The 21,813-nt window shown below is 38.0% G+C and overlaps 1 protein-coding gene across 3 annotated transcripts; it reads left to right on the top strand.

Moving 5' to 3' along the window:
- The first annotated feature begins 234 nt into the window (after positions 1-234).
- LOC122295752 (transmembrane protein 184B) lies at positions 235-20,288 on the top strand. 3 transcript variants are annotated; one of them, XM_043104935.1, is made up of 8 exons: positions 235-449; positions 574-716; positions 819-1,005; positions 6,838-6,911; positions 18,019-18,168; positions 18,586-18,871; positions 19,130-19,363; positions 19,639-20,288. In XM_043104935.1, the coding sequence occupies exons 3-8, from the start codon at positions 850-852 to the stop codon at positions 19,999-20,001; spliced, it is 1,263 nt and encodes a 420-aa protein (XP_042960869.1). In that variant the 5' UTR covers positions 235-449; positions 574-716; positions 819-849; the 3' UTR covers positions 20,002-20,288. The 3 variants fall into 3 exon arrangements, with proteins under 3 accessions (XP_042960869.1, XP_042960858.1, XP_042960848.1); XM_043104924.1 differs by having other exon boundaries at positions 571-716; XM_043104914.1 differs by having other exon boundaries at positions 565-716.
- Positions 20,289-21,813: the final 1,525 nt, after the last annotated feature.

Genomic DNA, 21,813 nt, shown 5'->3' with positions numbered 1-21,813 from the left:
CAACTGTAATTATAATTTTGTATTAAATAGTAGATGTGATTTTTATTGTAAAAAAATATCAGATAAAAAAAAATTCTTTATTCTCATTTTGGATAAAGCGTATTTAATAAAATATTTTTATGATATAATTTAATTAAAAAATTTAATTTTAAAATTTAAATTTTGTAAAGCAAATCTTACCGGTAAATTTTGTGATGTACGTTAATTTAATTGAATTAAAAAAAATATCGTCTACAGGCTAAAATCTTAAGATTCGTTTTAGCATTTTCGCACCGTGTTTCGTTCCGAGTACCGACACCATGATCGCCGCCATTAGTGGCTGCCACTGAAGCCCTTATGCTTTTCTTTTCCGTTCTCATAGTGCATTTTCGCACGCCGTTGAGATCCACCATCTTCGTTTTCTGGCCTCTTTCTCCCTCGTTCCTATTGGAATTCCGATCTCCAATCCGGTAAAGTTCGTTCTATTACAATTGAAGTAATTATGCGCCAGTCATTTTATTATATGTTTATTATCCGAATAATCAAATTTACTCGAAGACTCTTAACTAGTTTTTTCGTTGTCAGCGGCAGCAGGCAATATATCCGGAGGTAAGGGATTGGTACTTTTTACAATTTCAGCGAAATCACTCCCTCACTTTGAGTCAGTTATTCAAATACGATTATTCTGACACCAACGAAGAGCATAGCATCTCGTCGCCCATAGACACCAAGATGAGGTTTGTATCAGGAACTTCTCTTTTCTAGCCGTGTCTGTATATATAATTTTTGAAAACCGCTTCTTGACCTTTTCTGGGTATTGCTGTTACTAATGGGCTTAGGAACTGACTTTTGTTGGAAGATCCGTCCACAATGGGGGAAGTGGTTCCAATCTATTTCAGCATTGTTGCTTTTATTTGCACGGTTGGAGCCATTGCTCTTGCTATTATGCATATCTACAGGCACCTTTTGAACTATACCGAACCCACTTACCAGCGATTCATTGTCCGCATCATCTTCATGGTTCTGGTGAGTGCTTTGACATGGTACCCTCGGATTTTTAATTAGCATAATGAATTTATTGTTAGATCCGCTTATTCTTCATAGCAAGTCAAATTCTGTATTGAGAAAGAAACTCGTACCTCCACTATGAGATAAACCTTCCATTTTGAGCTTATCAAAGTGAAGAAAACCTAGAACCTTCTCGTATGGAATAATAGGAAAAATGTTAAAATGTTCTGAATGAGTCCGAAAATAAAATACAAGTATTTATACTAAGGCTTAAAATACAACACAGCCTGAAGAAATAAAATATAAACAAATGAAAAAAAATACAATAATGGAAGATTACAATGAGTAGCACGTGTAAAGTATTTTCACATGTTAATATGCCCCTTCAAGATGGAGAGTAAATAGAATGCACTCCATCTTGGTGATAAGTTCTGAAATTGTTGAGATGCAAGGGACTTGGTAAGTACATCAGCAAGCTGGTGTTGGGAAGCAAGATGAAAAGTTTTGACGACTCTAGCTTGAATCTTGTCACGGATGAGATGGCAGTTCAACTCAATGTGCTTAGTCCTCTCATAAAAAACTAGGTTTGCAGCAATGTGTAATGTAGCTTGACTGTCACAAAAGAGCTGAACACTATGAGTATGAGATATATGAAAATCAGAGAGAAAGTTAAAATCCAAACAATTTCACGTGTTGGAGGCCATGGCTCGATATTCAGCCTCAGCTGAAGAACGAGAAACAGCCTGTTGTTTCTTGGTTTTCCCAGAAACCAAAGAGAAACCAAGGAAAACACAACCTAGTTGTGGATCTTCTGCTGTCAGGGCAATAAGCCCAATCTGAATCTGCAAAAGCCTTTAGTTTTAGTGAGGTAGCAGCTGGAAAAAACAATCCAAGACTAGGAGCATTTTTAACATATTGTAAGACTCAATATAGTCGATAAGCTGCATGTAGATGAGGTTGTCAAGGTCAATCCATATACTGACTAAGTCTCTGAACTAAATATGATAAATCTGGCATTGTAATGGTAAGGTAGAGAAGCCTACCAATCAACCTTCGAAATATTGTTGGATTTGGTAATAAACCCCCATCATCTTTACTAAGTTTCAGATTCTGCTCCATGGGAAATGAGACTGGTTTTGAAGCTAAAAAACCACCATCTTGTAAAATTTCAAGGGCATACTTGCGCTGATATAATGAAATACCAGCAGAAGATCTGGCTACCTTCAAGCCAAGAAAATATTTGAGAACTAAGATCTTTGAGTTTAAACTTGGCATCAAGTAAAATTTTCAAAGATTGACAGAATCTAAATCATTACTGGCTATCAATATGTCATCAACATAGACTAGGAGAGCAATAAAAGAATTAATAGTGGACTTGGTAAAAAGGGAATAATCAGCCCTTGACTGCACAAACCCCAGATCAAGAAGAGTATTAAAAAACTTAAGAGAACCACTACCGAGATGCTTGTTTGAGGCCATAAAGAGACTTGTTCAATTTACAAACTTGGGACTCCCTTTAATGTGAAAACCAAGAGGTAACTTCATGTATACCTCTTCTAAAAGATCCTCATGCAAAAATGCATTATTAACATCAAGTTGAATCATATGCCAATTCTGAACAACAGCAATAGCTAACATGCTTGAACAATAGTCATCTTGGCAACAGGTGAAAAAGTTTAAGAGTAATCCAAACCTTCTTTTTGGGTATAACCCTTAGCAACCAGTCTTGCTTTATGGTGTTCCACAGAACCATCAGCCCGATACTTGATCTTATATATCCATATACATCCAATGGGCTGTTTACTAGGAGGGAAATGGACAACAGTCCAGGTATTATTTTGTTGCTAAGCAGTAATCTCAGTAGTCATAGGATCTCTCCAATGAGAGTGCTTGACTGCTTGATGATAAAACTTAGGTTCAATATCAAAAGAAATAGCAAAAACAAATGATTTATGACCACAAGACAATTAATCATAAGACATGAAATTAGATATATCATATTTGACATTTGAAGGAAGGGAAGAAGAAATAGAACTTGCTGAAGAAACTGATTTGGAGTGTGCTGCAGAGGAATTACAAAAATAATTCTACAAGTAATCAGGAGCTCTTCGGATTCTGGTAGATCTTCTTGGGTTTAATGTGGGAATATCATTTGATTCAGAATTGGGAAGATCATATGGATCAGAATGTATGGAAGAACTATTATGAGAAAGTGCTGTTGAAGGCACATTTATTAAATCAAGTGTTGAAGATTGAAAAGGAACTGGAAGAGGAACTATAGAGTCATGGAATGAATCTGATTTGGAAGAAAGAAAAGGAAAGACATGTTCATGAAAAACAACATGTCTTGATACAAACACTGGTTTGTTTTCAGGTCATAGAGTTTGTAACATTTGATACCAAAAGGGTATCCAAGGAAAACACACATTTTGGCTCGAGAATCCAACTTGGTCCGAGACCTTTGAAAACTGGAAGCAAAATATAAGCAACCAAAGGTTCTTAAGTGATCATAGGAAGGAGTAACATGACACAACAACTCAAATGGAGACTTATTATTTAAGAGAGGAGTAGGCATTCTGTTGATTAGGTATGTAGTTGTTAAGACAGCATCACCCCAAAAATGAAGAGGTAAATGAGATTGGAACAACAAAGCACGAGCAATATTAAGAATATGTTGGTGTTTTCTCTCCACAATAGAGTTTGTTGTGGAGCTTCAACACAATTTTGTTGATGGATGACTCATTTAGAAGTGAGAAATGGAGATATAAAAAATTCAGCACCATAACCAGTACAAATTTTATTTTTTATTTATTTATTATTGTTTTGGTATTGAATTGAGTTTTCATCATCTTGAAGAATTTCTGGATTAAAAGAGGGACTTCAGATTTATATTTAAAAAGATAAATCCAAGTTGCCATAGTACAATTATCAACAATTGTTAAAAGAAACTTGTAACCTTCAACAATGGTTAGTGAAAAGGGTCCCCAAACATCTGTGTATAAGGTCGAAAGGCAAATCAGAAAGGTTATTATGATTAGGGAATGGTAACTTTTTTTGTTTGGTTAATGGACAAACAAGACAAGACCTATCAGACATAACCAAAATAGGTATAACATCATTCAAGAAAGACATTCTTGAAGTAGATGGATGTCCTAATCGATTATGCCATAAATGAAACAGAGAATATTTGAAAGAATTAAAGCAAGCATATGGCAACAAAGTATTATTCAAACCACAATATTTATTGTCAGATAACAATTGTAATTGGGAACAAAGAGAAGAGTCTGGTTGTTGCAGGGTATAGAGGCCTCATTGTTGTCTACCCACTCCAATCAGCTTCGAGGTGGTCAGGTCCTGAATGAAACATAGGTCAGAAGAAAAGAAAAAATAACAAGTGAGAGATTTGGTAAGTTTATTAATGGAAATTAATTTGAAACAAAGAACATCATGAAGAACAAGATGTTAAGATATAGAAATAGTGCCAATATGTGTGACAAAGACACTATGACCATTAGGTAATTTTATAGAGGCATTTACAATAGAAGTAACAAATGTAAAGAGATCAATAGAGGGGACCATATGGTCAATAGCCCCTGTATCAAGGATTCAATCTGAATTACATGGAACAAATGAATTATGCTTGGCAGAATAAAAAATAGAATGTTGAAAAGAAAATATACCAGACAATGGATAAGATGATGAAGCGGTTGTATTAACAGCATGATTGGAATCGTCAGTAGAAGGCTGAGAGCCAACATTGAGCATAGACAACAATCGTTGATATTGAGCCTCAATCAAAGAAAATGGAGATACTGCTGAGGTTGAATTATCACTAAGGATAACTTGATTGGCCATGGATTGTTACCGTGGCTTATGCTTGTAACCCGGTGGGAATCCATGCAATTTGTAACACTTATCAATGACATGACTAGTAATTCAATGCTTACAAACCGGTCTATCCTTCTTAGCAAAGGATTTCACAAATCGTGGAACATTAGAGTTAGCAACAAAAGCATGAGGATCAGTAGCAGGAAGAGGAGTAACAAAGATTGCTCTCTGCCGCTCTTCGTGAAGAACAAGCCAAAAAACCTTGTTAAGTGGAGGTAAAGGCTCCATCAATAGAATCTAAGCCCTAGCTGAAGCAAAAGATTCATTAAGGCCCATAAGAAATTGCAAAATATGTTCCTGTTGAACATATGAGTTCAAAACATTCACAGCACCACACGAACAAACAGGAATTGGCTTGTAAATGACCAGTTCATCCCATAGGGGTTTCAAGCAAGTGAAATAAGCACTCACTGAAAATTGACCTTGAGAGAGAGAGGATATAGATTTCTGGATCTGAAAGATTCAAGGCCCATTCTTTTGGGAGAATCTTTCCTTCAGATCAATCCAGATCTTAAAGGCAGTAGAGACATACAAAATACTAGCAGAAATTTCAGAAGAAATTGAGTTAAGGATCCAAGAAATCACCATATTATTGCAACGTAACCAAGAAGAAAAAAGAGGATGAGTGGAATCAGGCCTGAGAATCGAACCATCCACACACCCTAATTTGTTCTTGGCCAAGAGGGCCATCATCATCGCGCGAGACCAGGTATGATCGCTGTCTCCAAGTAGAGGTTGTGCTATGAGAGTAACGCTGGGGTTATCATTGGGATGAAGAAAGAAGGGATTCGTAGCGTCTTCAGAAGACGGCGCCATGGGAGGTGAGGAGGAAGAAACATCTAATACCATATCAAAGTGAAGAAAACCTAGAACCTTCTTGTATTGAATAATAGGAAAATGTTAAAATGTTCTGAATGAGTCTGAAAATAAAATACAAGTATTTATACTAAGGCTTAAAATACAACACAGCCTGAAGAAATAAAATATAAACAAATGAAAAAAATACAATAATGGAAGATTACAGTAGCACGTGCAGAGCACATGTAAAGTATTTTTACATGATAGAGCTTGATGTCTCCGTTTGATGCACTGCATTAGAATAAAAAGTGTTTTGTATGAGGAGAAATCTAGTACCTCTTCCCAGAATCTGATAATGGTAGTAATATAGTTTTAATGGGCCAACTGAATAAATTTTCTACCACCAAAAATGGGAATGACTATATATATAAATATATATAAATATATGCTTTGGTGGGTTTATTATTTGCTAGAGCAGCATTTTCTGGTCCTATAAGACCTGGATTGTATTCTTGTTCATTCACCAGATAATTTGGTCACATGTGGCCATCCACCTTAACATTATGCCTTATGTTATGTATTTCATTAGTTGACATGAATTGTAGAAAAGTTGTTGTCAAAAAAGGCAAGCAAATTTGTACAGTGCATCCTTAGTATAATCTTATTCCATGGCCTCAGAGTGTCTGCGTGTGTGGGACTGCATTCTCTGTTAAGGTCTGTCACTAATTAGCAGAGGAGAGACACTTAGGGTTTAAGATACTTGAATTTCAAGAGTCACAATAAAAAAAGGATTCATTTTCTTTCATTGTTGGCCATACATTAATTTATAAAATTTATTTTATTCATTTTAAAATTTTGGAATTCCTGAAATCTGTTTTACTTTATTGAACTTTGATTCTCTTCTTATTGGTTCAGAATGTCTGCTCATTCCAGGCCATGTTGGTCATTTAGAAGGGAATAATCATTTGTCTTCTCACTTATCACTATATATTGTATATCATTTATGTTATATTATGCTTTTGGCCTTATTCTTTATTTTTCCTATCATATTTTCCCATCCATTGACCTTAATATTTTCGGACAGCAATGCTTCACGATTGCTGATTTGTATTGCATTATGTTCTTTGCCACATTTCACTCATGGTGTCATCTTTCCCTTGACAGGTTTATGCCCTAATGTCTTTCCTGTCCCTGGTTTTGCCCAAGGGCTCAATCTATTTTAGTTCCATCCGGGAAGTGTAAGTTTTTGTCTGTGAGTATAATTTTGTTCTTCAGTTTTACTAGATATTTTTTATGGTTCACACTGATTTCTGTTCTCCAATATATATATTCTTTTCTCTTCCCTTGTTTAAGTCTAGAAAAACAAGCCAGTTTATTACAAATGTCAACCATTTTCATCCAGATTAGCACAGATAACACAGGAGATATATTGGTGATTGTGGGACCAAGAATGGAAAGTAACACTGGGGTATTAGGAAGAATAGCGGTTTGATAAAAAGCAGTGTCTAAACTATTTAAGTTGCGAACATTGAAATCTTCTCATAATCGAATTTTCTGTTGAATTCACATTTATGTTAGTCTTCTTGTTCGCCAAGGTACATTTTTTGAGGACTGGTGAAGGATTTTTGTATGATCAAAAGCATTTTGTTGAGCATTCACCAATGCAGAGTTTGCTTCAAATCATCTCTTAAAGAATTGTGTCGAAATAGTGGCAGAGTTTACGGTGACGGTAGGGTTATGGTGAAGGTGGTTGTGGTTGTGGTGTTTTTGGTGGAAATAATGATGGTTTTGTGCTACAACAGAGTCCCGCTGCCACTGGTGGCAATACAACCATGTGACGGTTCACACACAAAATATTCCAGAAGTAATTGTGAGGGGTAATATATGACACCACTTTTGGTTCTATTTTAGTAGCAACGTGAGTCCTCCAATTGCCTCCTCTATTCCCTTTAAGATTTGGAAGATTCCTATCAAACTTGAGATGAGAATTGATCTAGCATGCAAATCATATCTGAAACTGCAAATGTAGCGGAATAGACAAAACACAGACCTGCTTCATGAAAATGAAACAACTCTTCCATAAATCCTAAAGATCTTGCTCAGAGGGCCGGTTTGGATAATGAGTTGAGTTGAGATGAAAGTTAAAAGTTGAATAAAATATTATTAGAATATTATTTTCTAATATTATTATTATTTTAGGATTTGAAAAAGTTGAATTTTTTATTATATTTTGTGTTGGAAGTTGAAAAAATTGTAATGATTAAATGAGATGAGTTGAAGTAAGTTTGATAACCAAACGCAGCCTAGAGATAACGTGTGATGGGAAAAACTCAAAAAGTTTTTTTATTTATTTTTTATTTTTTATTTTTTTTTATCCCCAGTCAAATCTAAACAATAATAATCAACACACCCTTAAATCACTAAATTTGTTGTCCAACTATACAAGCACATGTGGAAAAGTTTTCAAATTTCTCTCCGTACATGTGTGAAAAAGTTAACTTTTGTTGTATGCCGTTGAGAATGGTGGTTAGTTAGTGTTCATTGGTTTCTAATTGGCGGCTTAAAATGGGTTTATCAAGGGTGATTGTGATTGAATCAAAGCTCTTTTCTATTGTGAGAGAAGGTGGTGTAATCCGTATCACTAAGAGAGGTCGGAGTTTCAAGCAAGAGTTACTGTTGGGGCTAGGCACAGCACAATGGCTCGGGAGAGCTTTGGGAGACTGTGCATAAGGTGAAAGCAGGGGCTTTTATACGTCAATGAGGGAGGGTTACCGTAGTTTCGTTGCTTAGAGATGTTTGAACAGTCGTGGTAGATTCTTGGAGGTAGCAGTTTATGGGGAGGGGGGCAGATGCAGTTTCATTATTATACCAGATCAAGAAGGGAAAGGGGTTGGAGGAGAATGAGGGAGGGTTGTGGGAAGCTGTGCAAGTGGAAAGAAATAGAGGGGTTTTGTATAAAGAAGTGCTGTCTATAGTCGGGGTTCATGGTGTGCTGAGAGCTGGGATTGGCGGGGGAGGGCCTATGATGGGGGTACACCTATGGTGATGTACATCGAGCCCCTCATGGTTCTTCTCAAGAGAGAGAGGTTGGCAGAGACGAACGGGAGGTATGCTGCATGCTGAGGGAGAGGCAGGTTCAATTGTGGAATTTATAGGGGGAGGTGGCTAAAGTACTGAGGTGTGTTGGGACAAATAAAGATAGGGGTCATACGGGGCGTTTTGGGGAAGGAGGGTTGTCTGCCTTTCAGAGGCCATCCAAGGCGTTAAGCAGAGGGAAGGGCCCTATAGATGGGCCAGGAAAGGCCCAAGCTCGGGAACTGATTTCCCGTGGAGTTGTTATTAACCAAAGGAAAATGGGCTAGGCTAATAGGCCTGGGGCTAGCCCAGACTTCAAACAAAGGCCAGGCAATTTTGGAAGGATCGGCCAGCCGGCCTTGATACGCAAGAGGAGGAAGGAGATCCCCTTCATTGGAGACCTCGACGTGACGCCATCAGAGGGTGGTGAACCTGCCGTCTGGCAAACAAACAAAGGTGGTGGAGCCATTGGCAGGAAGGCTGGTCACTTAGAAGATGCAGAAATGCTGATAGAGGCATTGGTAGATCTTCCACCACCACCGTGTGACATCCTCCTTCTGGGTGGTGGACAGAAACTGCCGATGGCGTGTGGGGGAGCAGATGCTGGTCTGACGAGCTCCCCAGTGCTACATAGTGACATCTTTTTGTTGGGTGATTGTGAAATATGTGCTCAGAGGACTCGGCTAGTGAAGATTGATTTCTTTCCAACGAGGAGAACTCGTAGAGGCTTCTTCAGGTGACAAGTGACCCAATAGGGGAAGTAGGATTTGTGCTTGGGAATGAGAACCTCGAGGAGCAGATGGATTTTAGAGTGCGGGATCCTACACCTTTGAATTTTTTGTTCCTAGATCAAACCAATGTTTTAGATTGGGTGTTTCACATGGTGAAGGATATTCAGCAAGTTGTGGGATTGAATTGTGAAGGATATGAGGAGAAGTTCTTGATGCTACTCACCGCTATTGAAGCCGGACACTGACAACAATGAAAAGCAGGTTCAAAGAAGTAGCGCGAACTCAGGAGGTTAACCTGGTCCATGAATTATGAAGGTAACTCCAGTAAGGACAGGTCTAAAGGGAAGGGATTGGCCTATCCCAAATGAAACAAAAAATTGTTTTGTGGAATGTTCGCGGACTAAATGAGGCCAAAAGCGTCTTCAGATAAGAAACTTGTTGCGTGGGTGGAAGGCAGACATCGTTTGTTTACAAGAGACAAAGTTGAAAGTAGTTACTACAAAAATTGTACGAAGTATATGGAGCTCCGTACATGTGGATTGGGTATATTTTGCAGCAAATGGGGCCTTAGGAGGTGTGTTGTTGATGTGGGACCAACGGGTGGTGGAGAAAAGGGAGGAGTTTATAGGGTTATTCATGATAGCATGCTCTTTTAGGAGTGTGACAGATGGCTACTTGTGGGCCTTTGCAGGTGTGTGTGGTCCTAACTCAGATAATGGCAAAAGATTATTGTGGGATGAACTAGCTGGAGTACACAGTTGGTGGGATCTACTAGGGTGCATTGGTGGAGATTTTAATGTTATAAGATTTCCAAATGAGTGCTTTGGAAATAGAAGAATGCAGCCAGCAATGTCAGAGCTTTCGGAGTGCATATTTGAGTTGAATCTAGTGGATTTACCACTGGCGGGGGGTACATGCACGTGGGCTAATAATCAGACGTGATCTCGAATAGATTTTAATTTCTCTGGAGTGGAAAATTCATTTTAGTGGGATGTTTGGCAAAAGAGATTGCCTCGGTTGTGCACGGATCATTGGCCCATCATGATGGATTACGGTGGGATTCAAAGAAAGTGTCGGTATTTTAAGTTCGAAAACATATGGCTGAAATTATAAGGTTTTGTGGATAAGATCAGACAGTGGTGGTCATCATACCAAATACAGGGTACTCCTAGTTACACTTTTGCGGGAAAATTGAAACCTCTAAAAATAGACTTAAAGCTTTGGAATGTGCAGACTTTTAGTGACATAGGGGAACACAAAGAAAGCAAGATAAGGGAGACCCAAGAGTTAGAAAGGCTACAAGAGTCTAGGACTTTATCCCAGGATGAAATAGCTCAAAAGCTAGTGCTGGTTGCAAATCTTGAAAGGATCATACTATTAGAAGAGACTTCGTGGCGAATGAAATTTAGAGCATTATGGTTAAAGGAAGGAGACAGAAGCACTAAGGCCTAGTTTGGTTACCAAACCCTCTCAACTCATTTCATCTCATCATTACACATTTTTCAAATCTCCACACGTTTTCAAATTTTTATATAAAATATAATAAAAAATTTAACTTTTTCAAATTTCAATACACTCATAATATTTAAAACTAATATTCTAATAATATTTTATTCAACTCAACTCAACCCAAACCCAACCTAAGCTTTTTCACAGGGTAGCTAATTCTCACAGGAGATCCAATAATATTGAGATGTTGAAGACTGACGGTGTTGATTGTAAGGATGAGCATGAGATTAATAATCATGTAGTTGGTTTTTTTGAACAGCTACTAACCGAGCAGGTGGGTTGGCGGCCAAAGCTTGATGGGCTGGTTTTTTACTCCATTGGGCCTATAGATGGTAGCCGTTTGGAGAGGCCTTTTGAGGAGGTGGAGTTTTTTGAAGTGGTGAGGAAAATGGTTAAAGACAAGGCTCTGGGTCCTGATGGGTTTTCTATGGGTTTCTTTCAAACATGTTGGGCTGTATTAAAGGATGATTTCATGAATGTGTTCCAAGAGTTTTATTCAGCTGGAAAATTTTAGAAAAGTCTAAATGCCACTTTTCTTGCATTGATACGAAAGAAGGTTGGAGTTGCGGAGATTAGGGAGTTCAGACCCATTAGTATAGTAAATGGGGTATACAAGATTATTTCCAATGTGCTTGCGAATCGCCTTAGTGAGGTGGTGGGGAAGACCATACGAAGCCCCAAAATGCTTTTGTAAAGGATAGACATATTTTAGGTGCGGTTCTCATTGCAAATGAACGCTTGGATAGTAGATTGAAAGTTGGCAATGTGGGGATTATGTGTAAGTTAGACATGGAGAAGGCATATGACCATGTTAACTGGGACTTTCTACTTGACCTTCTTGGGAGGTGTGGTTTTGGGGAGAGATGGAGATCATAGATCTGTTGGTGTGTATCTACGTTGAAATTCTCAGTTTTGATAAATGGAAGCTCAACTAGATTTTTCAATAGCACTCGAGGGCTAGGACAAGGAGATCTGGTATTCCCAATACTCTTTGTTATTGTGATGGAGGCATTGATCAGAATGACCTTAGCGCTGATTGCTAATGGCTTTGTGACTGGTTTCTCAATCGGATCCCCGAGTAGGGGACTAATTAATATTTCTCATTTGTTGTTTGCAGATGACACTCTTATCTTCTATGAGGTAGAACATAACCAAGTCCGAGCATTGAAGGCCCTCCTACTTTGTTTTGAAGCAGCTTCCATGTTGAAAGTGAACTTGGATAAATCGGAGATGGTACCTATTGGAGGTGTTCAGCATATAAGACAATTGGCTAGTATTCTGGGGTGTAAGATTGCAACGCTTCCTATGACATACCTTGGTCTTCCATTAGTGGCCGCCTCAAGAGTGGCTACATTATGGGACACAGTGATTGAGAAAGTAGTGTCGATTAGCAGGATGGAAGAGAATGTACCTGTCAAAAGGTGGTAGGATTACCATAGTAAAGAGTACATTATCAAACCTACCAACCTATTTTTATCCCTGTTCCCTATTCCAGCAAGTGTGGTGCTTCGTATTGAGAAAATTCAACTAGTCTTTTTGTGGGGTGGAATAGGTGAGGAGTTCAAATTTCACATATTCAGGTGGGCGAAGGTATGTAGTCCTCTCTTTAATGGTGGTTTGGGAATTAGAAATTTGAGAATTTTTAATCGGCTTTACTTGGGAAATGGTTGTGGAGATATCATAAAGAACCAAAAGCTCTATGGAAGTTGGTGATTGAGAACAAGTATGATGGCTTATAGGGAGGATGGTGTACTAATGAAATGAGAGGGGTATATGGAGTGGGGTTGTGGAAACTTATAAGAAGAGGATGGGAGGTCTTTTACTCGTCACAAGGCTTCGTCTAGGAGAGGGGGCCAGGATCAAATTCTAGTATGATACTTGGTGTGGTAACCGTGCTCTAAATGATTTATTTCCTTCACTCTTCAGGGTTGTAAGTGCCAAAGATATTTCAGTGGCGGAAGTCATGGTGATAGTGGGGGAACAAATTTAGTGGAACATCAATTTTAGTCGGGTGGCACAAATTGGGCAATGAACAATTTTGAAGCCTTTTTCAGCCTTTTGTACTAAATAAAACCGAGCAACTAGCATGATGATTTATTGTGGTGGATAGCTATGGGTAAAGGCTTGTTCTCGGTTCGCTCGTTTTACAAGTCTCTCACACAAGAGTCTCCTATTCAGTTTCCATGGAAAAGGCTTTGGAGACATAATGCGCCTCCCAAAGCAACGTTTTTCCTGTGGACCGCTTCCTTGGGTAATATCCTCACAACTGATAATTTGAGGAAATGGAGAATGATCATCGCAGATTGATGTTATATGTGTAAGAATGGGGGAGAATCTGTGGACCATCTTCTACTACACTGTGAGGTAGCTCAAGGGTTATGGAATGAGGTATTCAGTAGAATAGACTTGGGTTGGGTTATGCCTGAGATAATAGTGGCGGTATTGGCCAGTTGGACAGATCTAAGAGGTAATCAATCGATAAATGTTGTATAGAAGATGATTCCCATTTGCATCATGCAGTGTTTGTGGCAAGAGCGCAATGAACGGACGTTCAAGGACAAAGAGAGATCGATGGAGGAACTTAAAACTTTTTTTATTAGAACTATTTGTACTTGGGCTATTGCCATTAATTTTAATGGCATAGATCTTCATGATTTCCTTGTATCTATTGCTCCTACGTAGTTAGGGCATTCTTTGTATTGAAAGTGGCTTTGCCTATTCTTTGATTAATATAATTTGTTTGCTTAAAAAAAAAAAAATCAACACACCCTTAAAATGACTCTATACTTACCTTTTTATAGGCTCACAATTCAAGTCTAAAAAGTAAAATAAAACTCCAAAATTAGTCGTAATCAAACTCTAAAACGACTATTCCAGTAAATAACTTTTAATCCAATTAAGAAAATAATTAACAAAGCAACTTATAATAAAAAGCACAATCTCTAAATTTCAAAATTACGAAAAGGATCACGCTTTTTATTATAAGTTCCTGTATTAATTATTTTTCTTTTATTAGTTTAAGACTTATTTATTGGAATAGTGGTTTTAGAGCTGTTCAAGATTGGGAGGTGGGTGATATCTCAAATTTTTTCAGAATGTTGTATGCCTTGGACATAGATAGTGGCGGGTGGGATAGCTTGCTTTGGATTCATCCCGAGAACCAGAGATTTTTTGGTCAGATCCTTGCATAAGGCTATGTCGTGCCAATTCCCTTACACTTTTCCTTGGAAGTTCATTTGAAGGAGTAAGTTGCCTCTAAAGATTGCTTTTTTTGGTTGGCTAGCTTTTCTTGGAAAATTCTTGATAGCGGATAATTTTAGAAAGTGTGGCTTTATCATTATGGATTGGTGCTTTATGTGTAAAAGGAATGGAGTATCCGTGGATCACCTACTTTTCCATTGTGAAGTGGCAAAGGTTCTATGAGAATGAGATCTTTAATAGGATTTTTATTTCTTGGGTGATCCCTTGGAGGGTGGTGGATCTTCTGGCTTGTTGGAGAGGTATCTAGGGTTGTCATCAAATTGCTACCGTTTGGAAGATGGTTTCCCTATGTCTTATGTGGTGTATTTGGCTTGATAGTAATGATCGTAGTTTTGAAGATTGAGAATGCTTGTTGGGAGAGATTAGAGATTTTTTCTTCCATACATTATTACTTTGGGCATTTGCTATTGTACTTGATGGGGCTTGTTTTCATGATTTCATTGATTCTTTTTCTTGTTCCTAGAATCCTAGCTTGTGATTAGGTGTTCTCTCTTTTATACTCCTGGTGTATTTGGGTTATGCCTAATTACTTCGTTTAATAAATTTCTTTTTACCTATCCAAAAAAAGCACGATCTGAAATAGAATCAAATTAGGTGATATTCTAAAAGCCTAGACTCCTATAAAACAAAAGAAATAAAAGGCCACTTTTCTTAAACTCTTGTGGGCACTTAGTCTTCTATTGTCACACCCGAACCTGTGGGTGAAACATTTTAACCTGAAATCCACAAAATATTAAAGTTAGACATAATAATCCTCTCCCTCCTGAGCAAGAGGTTAAAAGGCTCCCCAGAGACCCCAATCTGGGCGATGAAGGCATTGAAAGGAGACCCTACAGGTCGGTTGCTCTTGACTAATCTCTGGTCCTTGCTAAAATTAAATACCTCAAAAATCCTTTGAAAGAAAGTAAACTTGACAATACTACATATTTATTTATTTTTGATGGGTAATCAATAAATTATATTCATAGTAATAGGCAATGTCCAGGTACACAAAAAGTATACATGAGAACACCTAGTTAGAGGTTACAATAGAATAGGTCATGGACATTTAGTCTGTTACAAACTATGGCCCCCGCCCATAGGAACAATGACTTAAAGAAGAAAAGTTTTAGTTCATCCATTGTTTTCTCTCAATCTTCGAAGCTTCTAGCATTTCTCTCCCTCCAAATACACCAACACATACATATAGGAACCATTCGCCAAATGGCCGCTACTTTTGAGTTATCATGAAGGCCTCTCCAACTAGCAAGGAAGTCTACCAATCTAAGAGGCATGACCCATGACAAACTGATTCTTGTGAAAAAATCATCCCACATGATCTTGGTACCTTACAATGTAAAAGCAGATGATCTACTGATTCCCCATTATTCTTACACATACAACACCAATCTAGCACAATTACCCTTTGTTTCCTCAAATTATTTGTAGTAAGGATCTTGTCCAAGGTTGCCGTCCAAACAAATAAAAAAACCTGCTTTTGAAGGAGCCCTCATCTGCCATATGCTCTTCCATGGGAACTTAGTCTTTCCAGAACTCGTTAGCATTTGGTAATATGATCTAACAGTGAAATTACTTCTCTTGGAGTGACTTAAGTGCATCTTATCTTCGGTGCCCCTTGACATACTTATGGAATACAATGCCCACAAAGAACTCAGTAATGGTCTCCAACTCCCAATCTTGGACTGCCCTAATGAAATCAATGTTCCATTAAGGGGAGCCATTTGAAGAGGCCAAAAGATTGGCAATCGCTGCATCCTTTTCTCTTTCGAGCTCAAAGATAGATGGGAAGGAGTCTCAGAGGCTATGGTTATCACACCATTTGTTATACCAAAAACTGACTCGAGTACCATCTCCCACTACAATATGTTCATGCCCTCGAAAGGACTCCCAATGTCTCCTAATATTTTTCTACAACCCCACTCCATGTGTGCGTCGTACCTAATTTGAGCACCATCCTCCCTAAGCTTTTCCAAATTTTGCATCTATAACAGACTTCCATAAGGCCTCCCCCTCGTGTTGGCACCTCCACATCCATTTACCCAAAATGGCTTGATTAAATTTCATCAAGTGGCGAATCTCCAATCCTCTCCTAGAGATTGGAGTACAGACCGTTGGCCAATTAACGAGATGAAATTTGAACTCTTCCCACATCCCATTTCTAAAAGCAATATTTTGCATTGGAAAATCTGGAAAAATAAAATCCTCAACTCCATGAAAATCAATGTAATCAGTTTTCTCAAAATCCAATGGAAATATCTCACACTTCAAATTTTCACCATCATTTTTTTAATTTTTATTTATTTATTTTTATCATTTTTATTTTTTAAATTTTCTATATTTTTGTTGCAACAATTACCTCCTCTACTAGGTTATCTTTGCTTGGATAGGTATCATAGGTTGGCATGGGGCTCCAATCTATGGAAGGGTCATCAAGCGTCTTCTTTGGGGTAGTCTTCATAGGTCAAGGTAGAATCCCATGAATGCTCCTCCGCACGGTCATATTCTTCAAAGTAGTCATCATAGGTCGAAGTAGAATCCCAAGTTTCCTCAACATGTTCTTCACTATAATCAATTAATCCTCCTGGTCTTGTGCCCAGTAAAGCGGATTCTGATATGTCAAAGCCATTGTGCCACCGCAAGAGTGTCCATCATATCAATATGAGCTTTTGTCTGCTATGCGAAGATCTCTTGCATGCGTTGTAGCAATTGGGCCTCTAGTCATTCATTCCATTGTGTAACATCATGTTCATACACTTCCTCTACCTGAGCGATTCGTCCACCGTGCCAACTTGATGCCAATTGATGCAGCATGTAGGCCAAACCTGATGCTGCAGAAGTATCAAAATATAAAAACCACAGATAACAGGTGATTGGGTAAAGCTCTCTCAAAGAGTATTTTCATACACAAATCTGAAAAATAATAATCAACCGCATATGACCATTGACTGCCTTTATATAGGCTCACAACTAAATTCTTTAAAATAAAATAAAACTCTCAAATTAATCCTAATCAAACTCTGGATAAAAACTAAACTATTCAAAAACCAAACTCTATTTTGTCCAGAGATGGCCTAGTTATCTCAACTACTGATTACAACTCAAACTGAATTAAAAGTGACTCAGCAATTTTCGCTTGACCGAGAGTTGAGCGAACATTCTGGTTGATTCTTGCTCGACCGAACTTTAAGTGAATGCCGATCAAACTCTCATGTTGGCCCTTTTCTGTGCGGGTTTTTTCATTTTTGAAGCCATCTTGTCCTCTAAGCCCTTTTATGTCCTTGGTAGCCATGCTCCCTCATCGAGAACCCTCAATTTGGACATCTTAATTCCCTTGCCACTCACATAATATTGTTCAGAAGACTTATACTAAATACCTTCAAAAGGCTCATGTTAGGCCCATCACATTCTTATTTGTGGGAAGCTAATATACTTTGTAAATTTTTTCCAGCTCTGGTTAGGAGATTATAGTTAATTAAAGAGTGGTATCTGGATTAAAGATTATTTCCCCCTTGATATCTGCATGTCTATTGCAAAAAAGTAGGTATCCGTCTATTTTTCTTTCCTGGTATATTGTTTGCTTTGTTTACAGGAGGGAACAAAAGTTTATTTTTACAATAGAAAAAGTAACCTGTTTATCTGTCCCTGGGTTTATAATAGCTGCTACTTTCTAAAAAAGCGGCAACTATAGGAAGCTACTTTTCTCTTAAAGTAATCAGTGTATGGAGGTTTTAAAATAATTGTTTATTGTTATGATCTTTTACTGTTTCAGCTATGAAGCCTGGATTATCTATAATTTTCTCTCATTGTGCCTTGCATGGGTTGGCGGCCCCGGAGCCGTCGTGCTTAGTTTAAGTGGTCGGGTGCTGAAGCCATCATTGTGTCTAATGACATGTTGCGTCCCTCCAATACCACTGGATGGGTAAATTTCGAAAGCTTCCTTTTTCAGTTACTCTTATAGGTACATGTGGAATAAGCGTTTTCTCCCCCTCCCTATTCCCCCATAAAAGAGCTCACATTTTTTTTTTTTTTAAATTCCCGTTGCTTTTATGTGATATCCTATATTGAGCGAGTATAAGTGGTGAATGAAATCTCACGTTGATTGGAAGGGAGAAGTTCTTTTTCCTTATAATTATTCTAAGGGTTCCCAATTGTATCATTGACTAGTCATTTTGGAGTACGGGCCTAGATGTGGCTTGAACCTTTTTTCGGTCATTACATTTTCTCTAATCTTTAAATCCTGGGGAATTTTTTCTTATTGTCAAAAAAGCCCTGCAATCTCAATATTGCATCATTGCGATTTGTTTGAGTAGTTCTCATCTCTGAACTGTTGCTGCAGGCGCTTTATACGTAGGTGCAAGCAGGGGTGTTTGCAGTTTGTGATTTTGAAGCCCATTTTAGTTGCTGTTACTCTCATACTTTATGCAAAAGGAAAATATAAAGACGGAAATTTCAGTCCAAATCAGTCGTACCTGTATCTCACTATCATCTATACCATCTCCTACACAATGGCTCTTTATGCTCTGGCATTGTTTTATATGGCATGCAAAGATCTACTTCAGCCATTTAATCCAGTCCCAAAGTTTATATTAATCAAATCTGTTGTTTTCCTGACCTATTGGCAGGTACAACTTTCAGACCTCCTTTGTTATCTTATGCTTGTGTCAAAAAGAAATTTTGTGGAAAAATCAATTTTGTGACCCACCAAGGTCACCCCTCTCCCCCCCTTCTCTCTCTCTCTTTCTCTCACACACACACACGCACGCACACGGACAGGTAACTGAGTGGAAGTTATATGACACTTTTCTTTAGAGATCTTATCTGTAATTCAAGTCTGTAGGCTTATCCACTATCCTTCTGAATATCTTATTTGTATTTCCTAGGGTGTTTTGGTTTTCCTTGCTGCAAAGTCTGGATTCATCAAGGATGCTGAGGAAGCTGCTCAGTTTCAAAACTTCATCGTATGTGTTGAGATGCTTATTGCTGCTGTAGGTCATCTCTACGCATTTCCATACAAAGAGTATGCTGGTGCAAATATCGGTGGCTCTCGTGGTTTGACAGGAAGTCTTGCGCATGCCTTAAAACTCAATGACGTTTACCATGATACAGTACATCAGGTGAGCTGCATGCTATCATTTCTGCCAATAGTGGAGGGCTTGCGCTTTTAATTTAAAATCTCTCTCTCTCTCTCTCTCTCTCTCTCTCTCTCATACTTCAAATACATTCAACATGCTTTTCCCTAAGGTTTGCCTAAATTTAGGCATTTGAAATATGTTGTTTTTTAGGGCCTCTTTTGGACAAGCATGCATTTTTCATTTTTCCATAATTTATCTTTTTGGGGGTTTTGCTCTACCACGGTGATGGTCGCATATACTGTTTTTTGTTTTTGCAGTTTGCACCAACTTACCATGAGTATGTTCTGTACAACCACAATGAGGGTGATGAGGGAAGGAGGACGTATCGGTCGCGTACCTTTGTACCTACTGGTCCTGAGATGGAGTCTGTAAGAAGAAACAAACATATAGTTGGAAACAAGTTGCATGACATACAGCTCTCCAGTCTCTCATCGTCTAGTGCAAGTACTCCTGAAAATCCCTTCTTTGCAACCGATTCTTCATCTGATGCAATGAAATCTTCCTTGCTGGTGGATACCTCAAGTTCTTTTTCTGTGCCCTATGAAATGTCACTTATTGACTTGGATATGTCCAATTACCCTCCAAAGGTTCCTCTGGCAAATGAAACTGTGACTAGGTAGTAAAACAAGATGAAACTTCGGCAGACAGGCAAGAGGAGTGTTGTCTTTAAGGAAAGAAGGGTGAAGAGAAATGTCAAAAGTTGTTTACGATACAGGAAAGCAGGATTAGCCTAACTGTGTTCTAATATTGGTTTCATGTACTTAAAAAAGTATCGAAGTTTGCATTTCTTTCTCTTTTTCTGTCTCACACGCAGCTGGTCTCTCGACTTTCTCCCTCCTCTTCTGGGATTGTGGAATGATATTCAGTATTGTCATACATAAAAAGGGAAGCAGCCATTAGAAAAGTACCACGAGAATCTGTTGTCTGTTTGCACATGGATTGGCCCACAAAGCTGTAAAAATCTAGAAGACGATGGTGTTGTCTTCGTAATACCGTTTACTAGTGGAAAATCCCAGGTAATGGCAGGCAACCTTGGCTCTAGGGCGTCTTCTCGCCCATGAAATATTTGGATCTTCAGCTAGGGGCCGTCTTTCAAGGCAAAAGCGGTGTTATGAATAAGGTGGAATGCCTCTTATTATCTGGGTGAAAGCGACTCTAGTTATCCTAAGGTGGACGAGTTGTCTAAACTCTCAAACCCATCAACATACTATTTATCCTTATTTCTTTATTCCTGTTGATGCAACTCAATGGCAATAGAATGTTCCACCGAGTCAAGTAGGATAAGATTTGCATACTAACTATTGGTGATGAATTCAACATTAGAAATTTGCTCTTGTTCAATGAAGGCATTTTAGCGCAATGATTATGTAGAATGCCACCGAGGGAGGCTTTGTGGTGATTGATTGTGAAAACCAAATATGGTAATATGTGGGGAGAGAGATATTCCAAAAAGGTTAGTATGCCTTGGGGCAAGTCTTGGAAAAACATAAGGAGTGAGTGGGGAGACTTCTCTTACCTTATTAATTTTAGGGGTGGCCCTCGCTGCCCTTGCCTCCACCCCTCCTAGGCAGTGCGGACAACCCTACTTGTACATGTAGGGGTGGGGGCCCTTGCCCCATAGGAAAAACAAGGGCAAGAGCATCCCAACCCCTTTCCCGCATTTCGACGCATGAAATGGGGGCTTCACCCTCAGTATATGGTGATAGATTTCGAAAGAAAACCATCGCATGTGGGGTGCGAGAAAGGGGCAATCTCGTCTCGTATAGTGCTGGTAGCACTTCTAATAAATTTTATAGTTCTAAAATTATATACAAGTATGATTTTTGTGGTGACCAATAGTTGACAACAATATACTTGGAGTTTTAGTTTATTATTGTAAGGAGCACAGTTTGAAAAAATGGTTTGATTCAATAGATCAAATTGGGTAAGTTAGAAATTGAACTGCGTTATTGAACTTATTGAATCATTAACTAAACTACTTTAATTAATTGATTTAGGTCAATCTTAACTAGTTTTAGATCGATTACAACTGATTCAAAACTATATTTCTTTTTAAGTTATCTAACAATTGAATTTTTTTTTTTTTTTGGGAATTTATTGTAAAAAAAAATATTATCAAACAAACATATATTAACTTTTTCATCATTGTATTCAATAAGAATTACAAAAAAAAATTGAAAGATTAAACATGTAGTGCTTTATTTTCTTTAGTTGAACAAAAAAAATTTAGAGTGTTTGTATTAAATTTGTGATTGTGTATAAGACACTACATTTGTCGTGTGCTTATAACTTAATGTGAACAATTGAGATTAATGCATAAATTAATATTTATTAAAACTATTTAGATTCATATAATATTTTTATTGAAACTGGTCAATGAATTTATATTTTATACATGATATTAAATGAATGAATTGTATTATACATGACTA

The sequence above is a fragment of the Carya illinoinensis genome, chromosome 2 (assembly GCF_018687715.1).
Source record: "Carya illinoinensis cultivar Pawnee chromosome 2, C.illinoinensisPawnee_v1, whole genome shotgun sequence".
Taxonomy (NCBI): Eukaryota; Viridiplantae; Streptophyta; class Magnoliopsida; order Fagales; family Juglandaceae; genus Carya; species Carya illinoinensis.
The sequence above is the reverse complement of the archived record's forward strand: the minus strand, read 5'-3'. Positions and strand labels throughout refer to the sequence as shown.

Excerpts from the sequence above, each read along its gene's own strand:
- LOC122295752 (XM_043104935.1), top strand. The coding sequence starts at position 850 with ATGGGGGAAGTGGTTCCAATCTATTTCAGCATTGTTGCTTTTATTTGC. Across the intron at positions 18,169-18,585 it reads CCTCCAATACCACTGGATGG|GCGCTTTATACGTAGGTGCA; the intron begins GTAAATTTCGAA and ends CTGTTGCTGCAG. Across the intron at positions 19,364-19,638 it reads ACCATGATACAGTACATCAG|TTTGCACCAACTTACCATGA; the intron begins GTGAGCTGCATG and ends TTGTTTTTGCAG.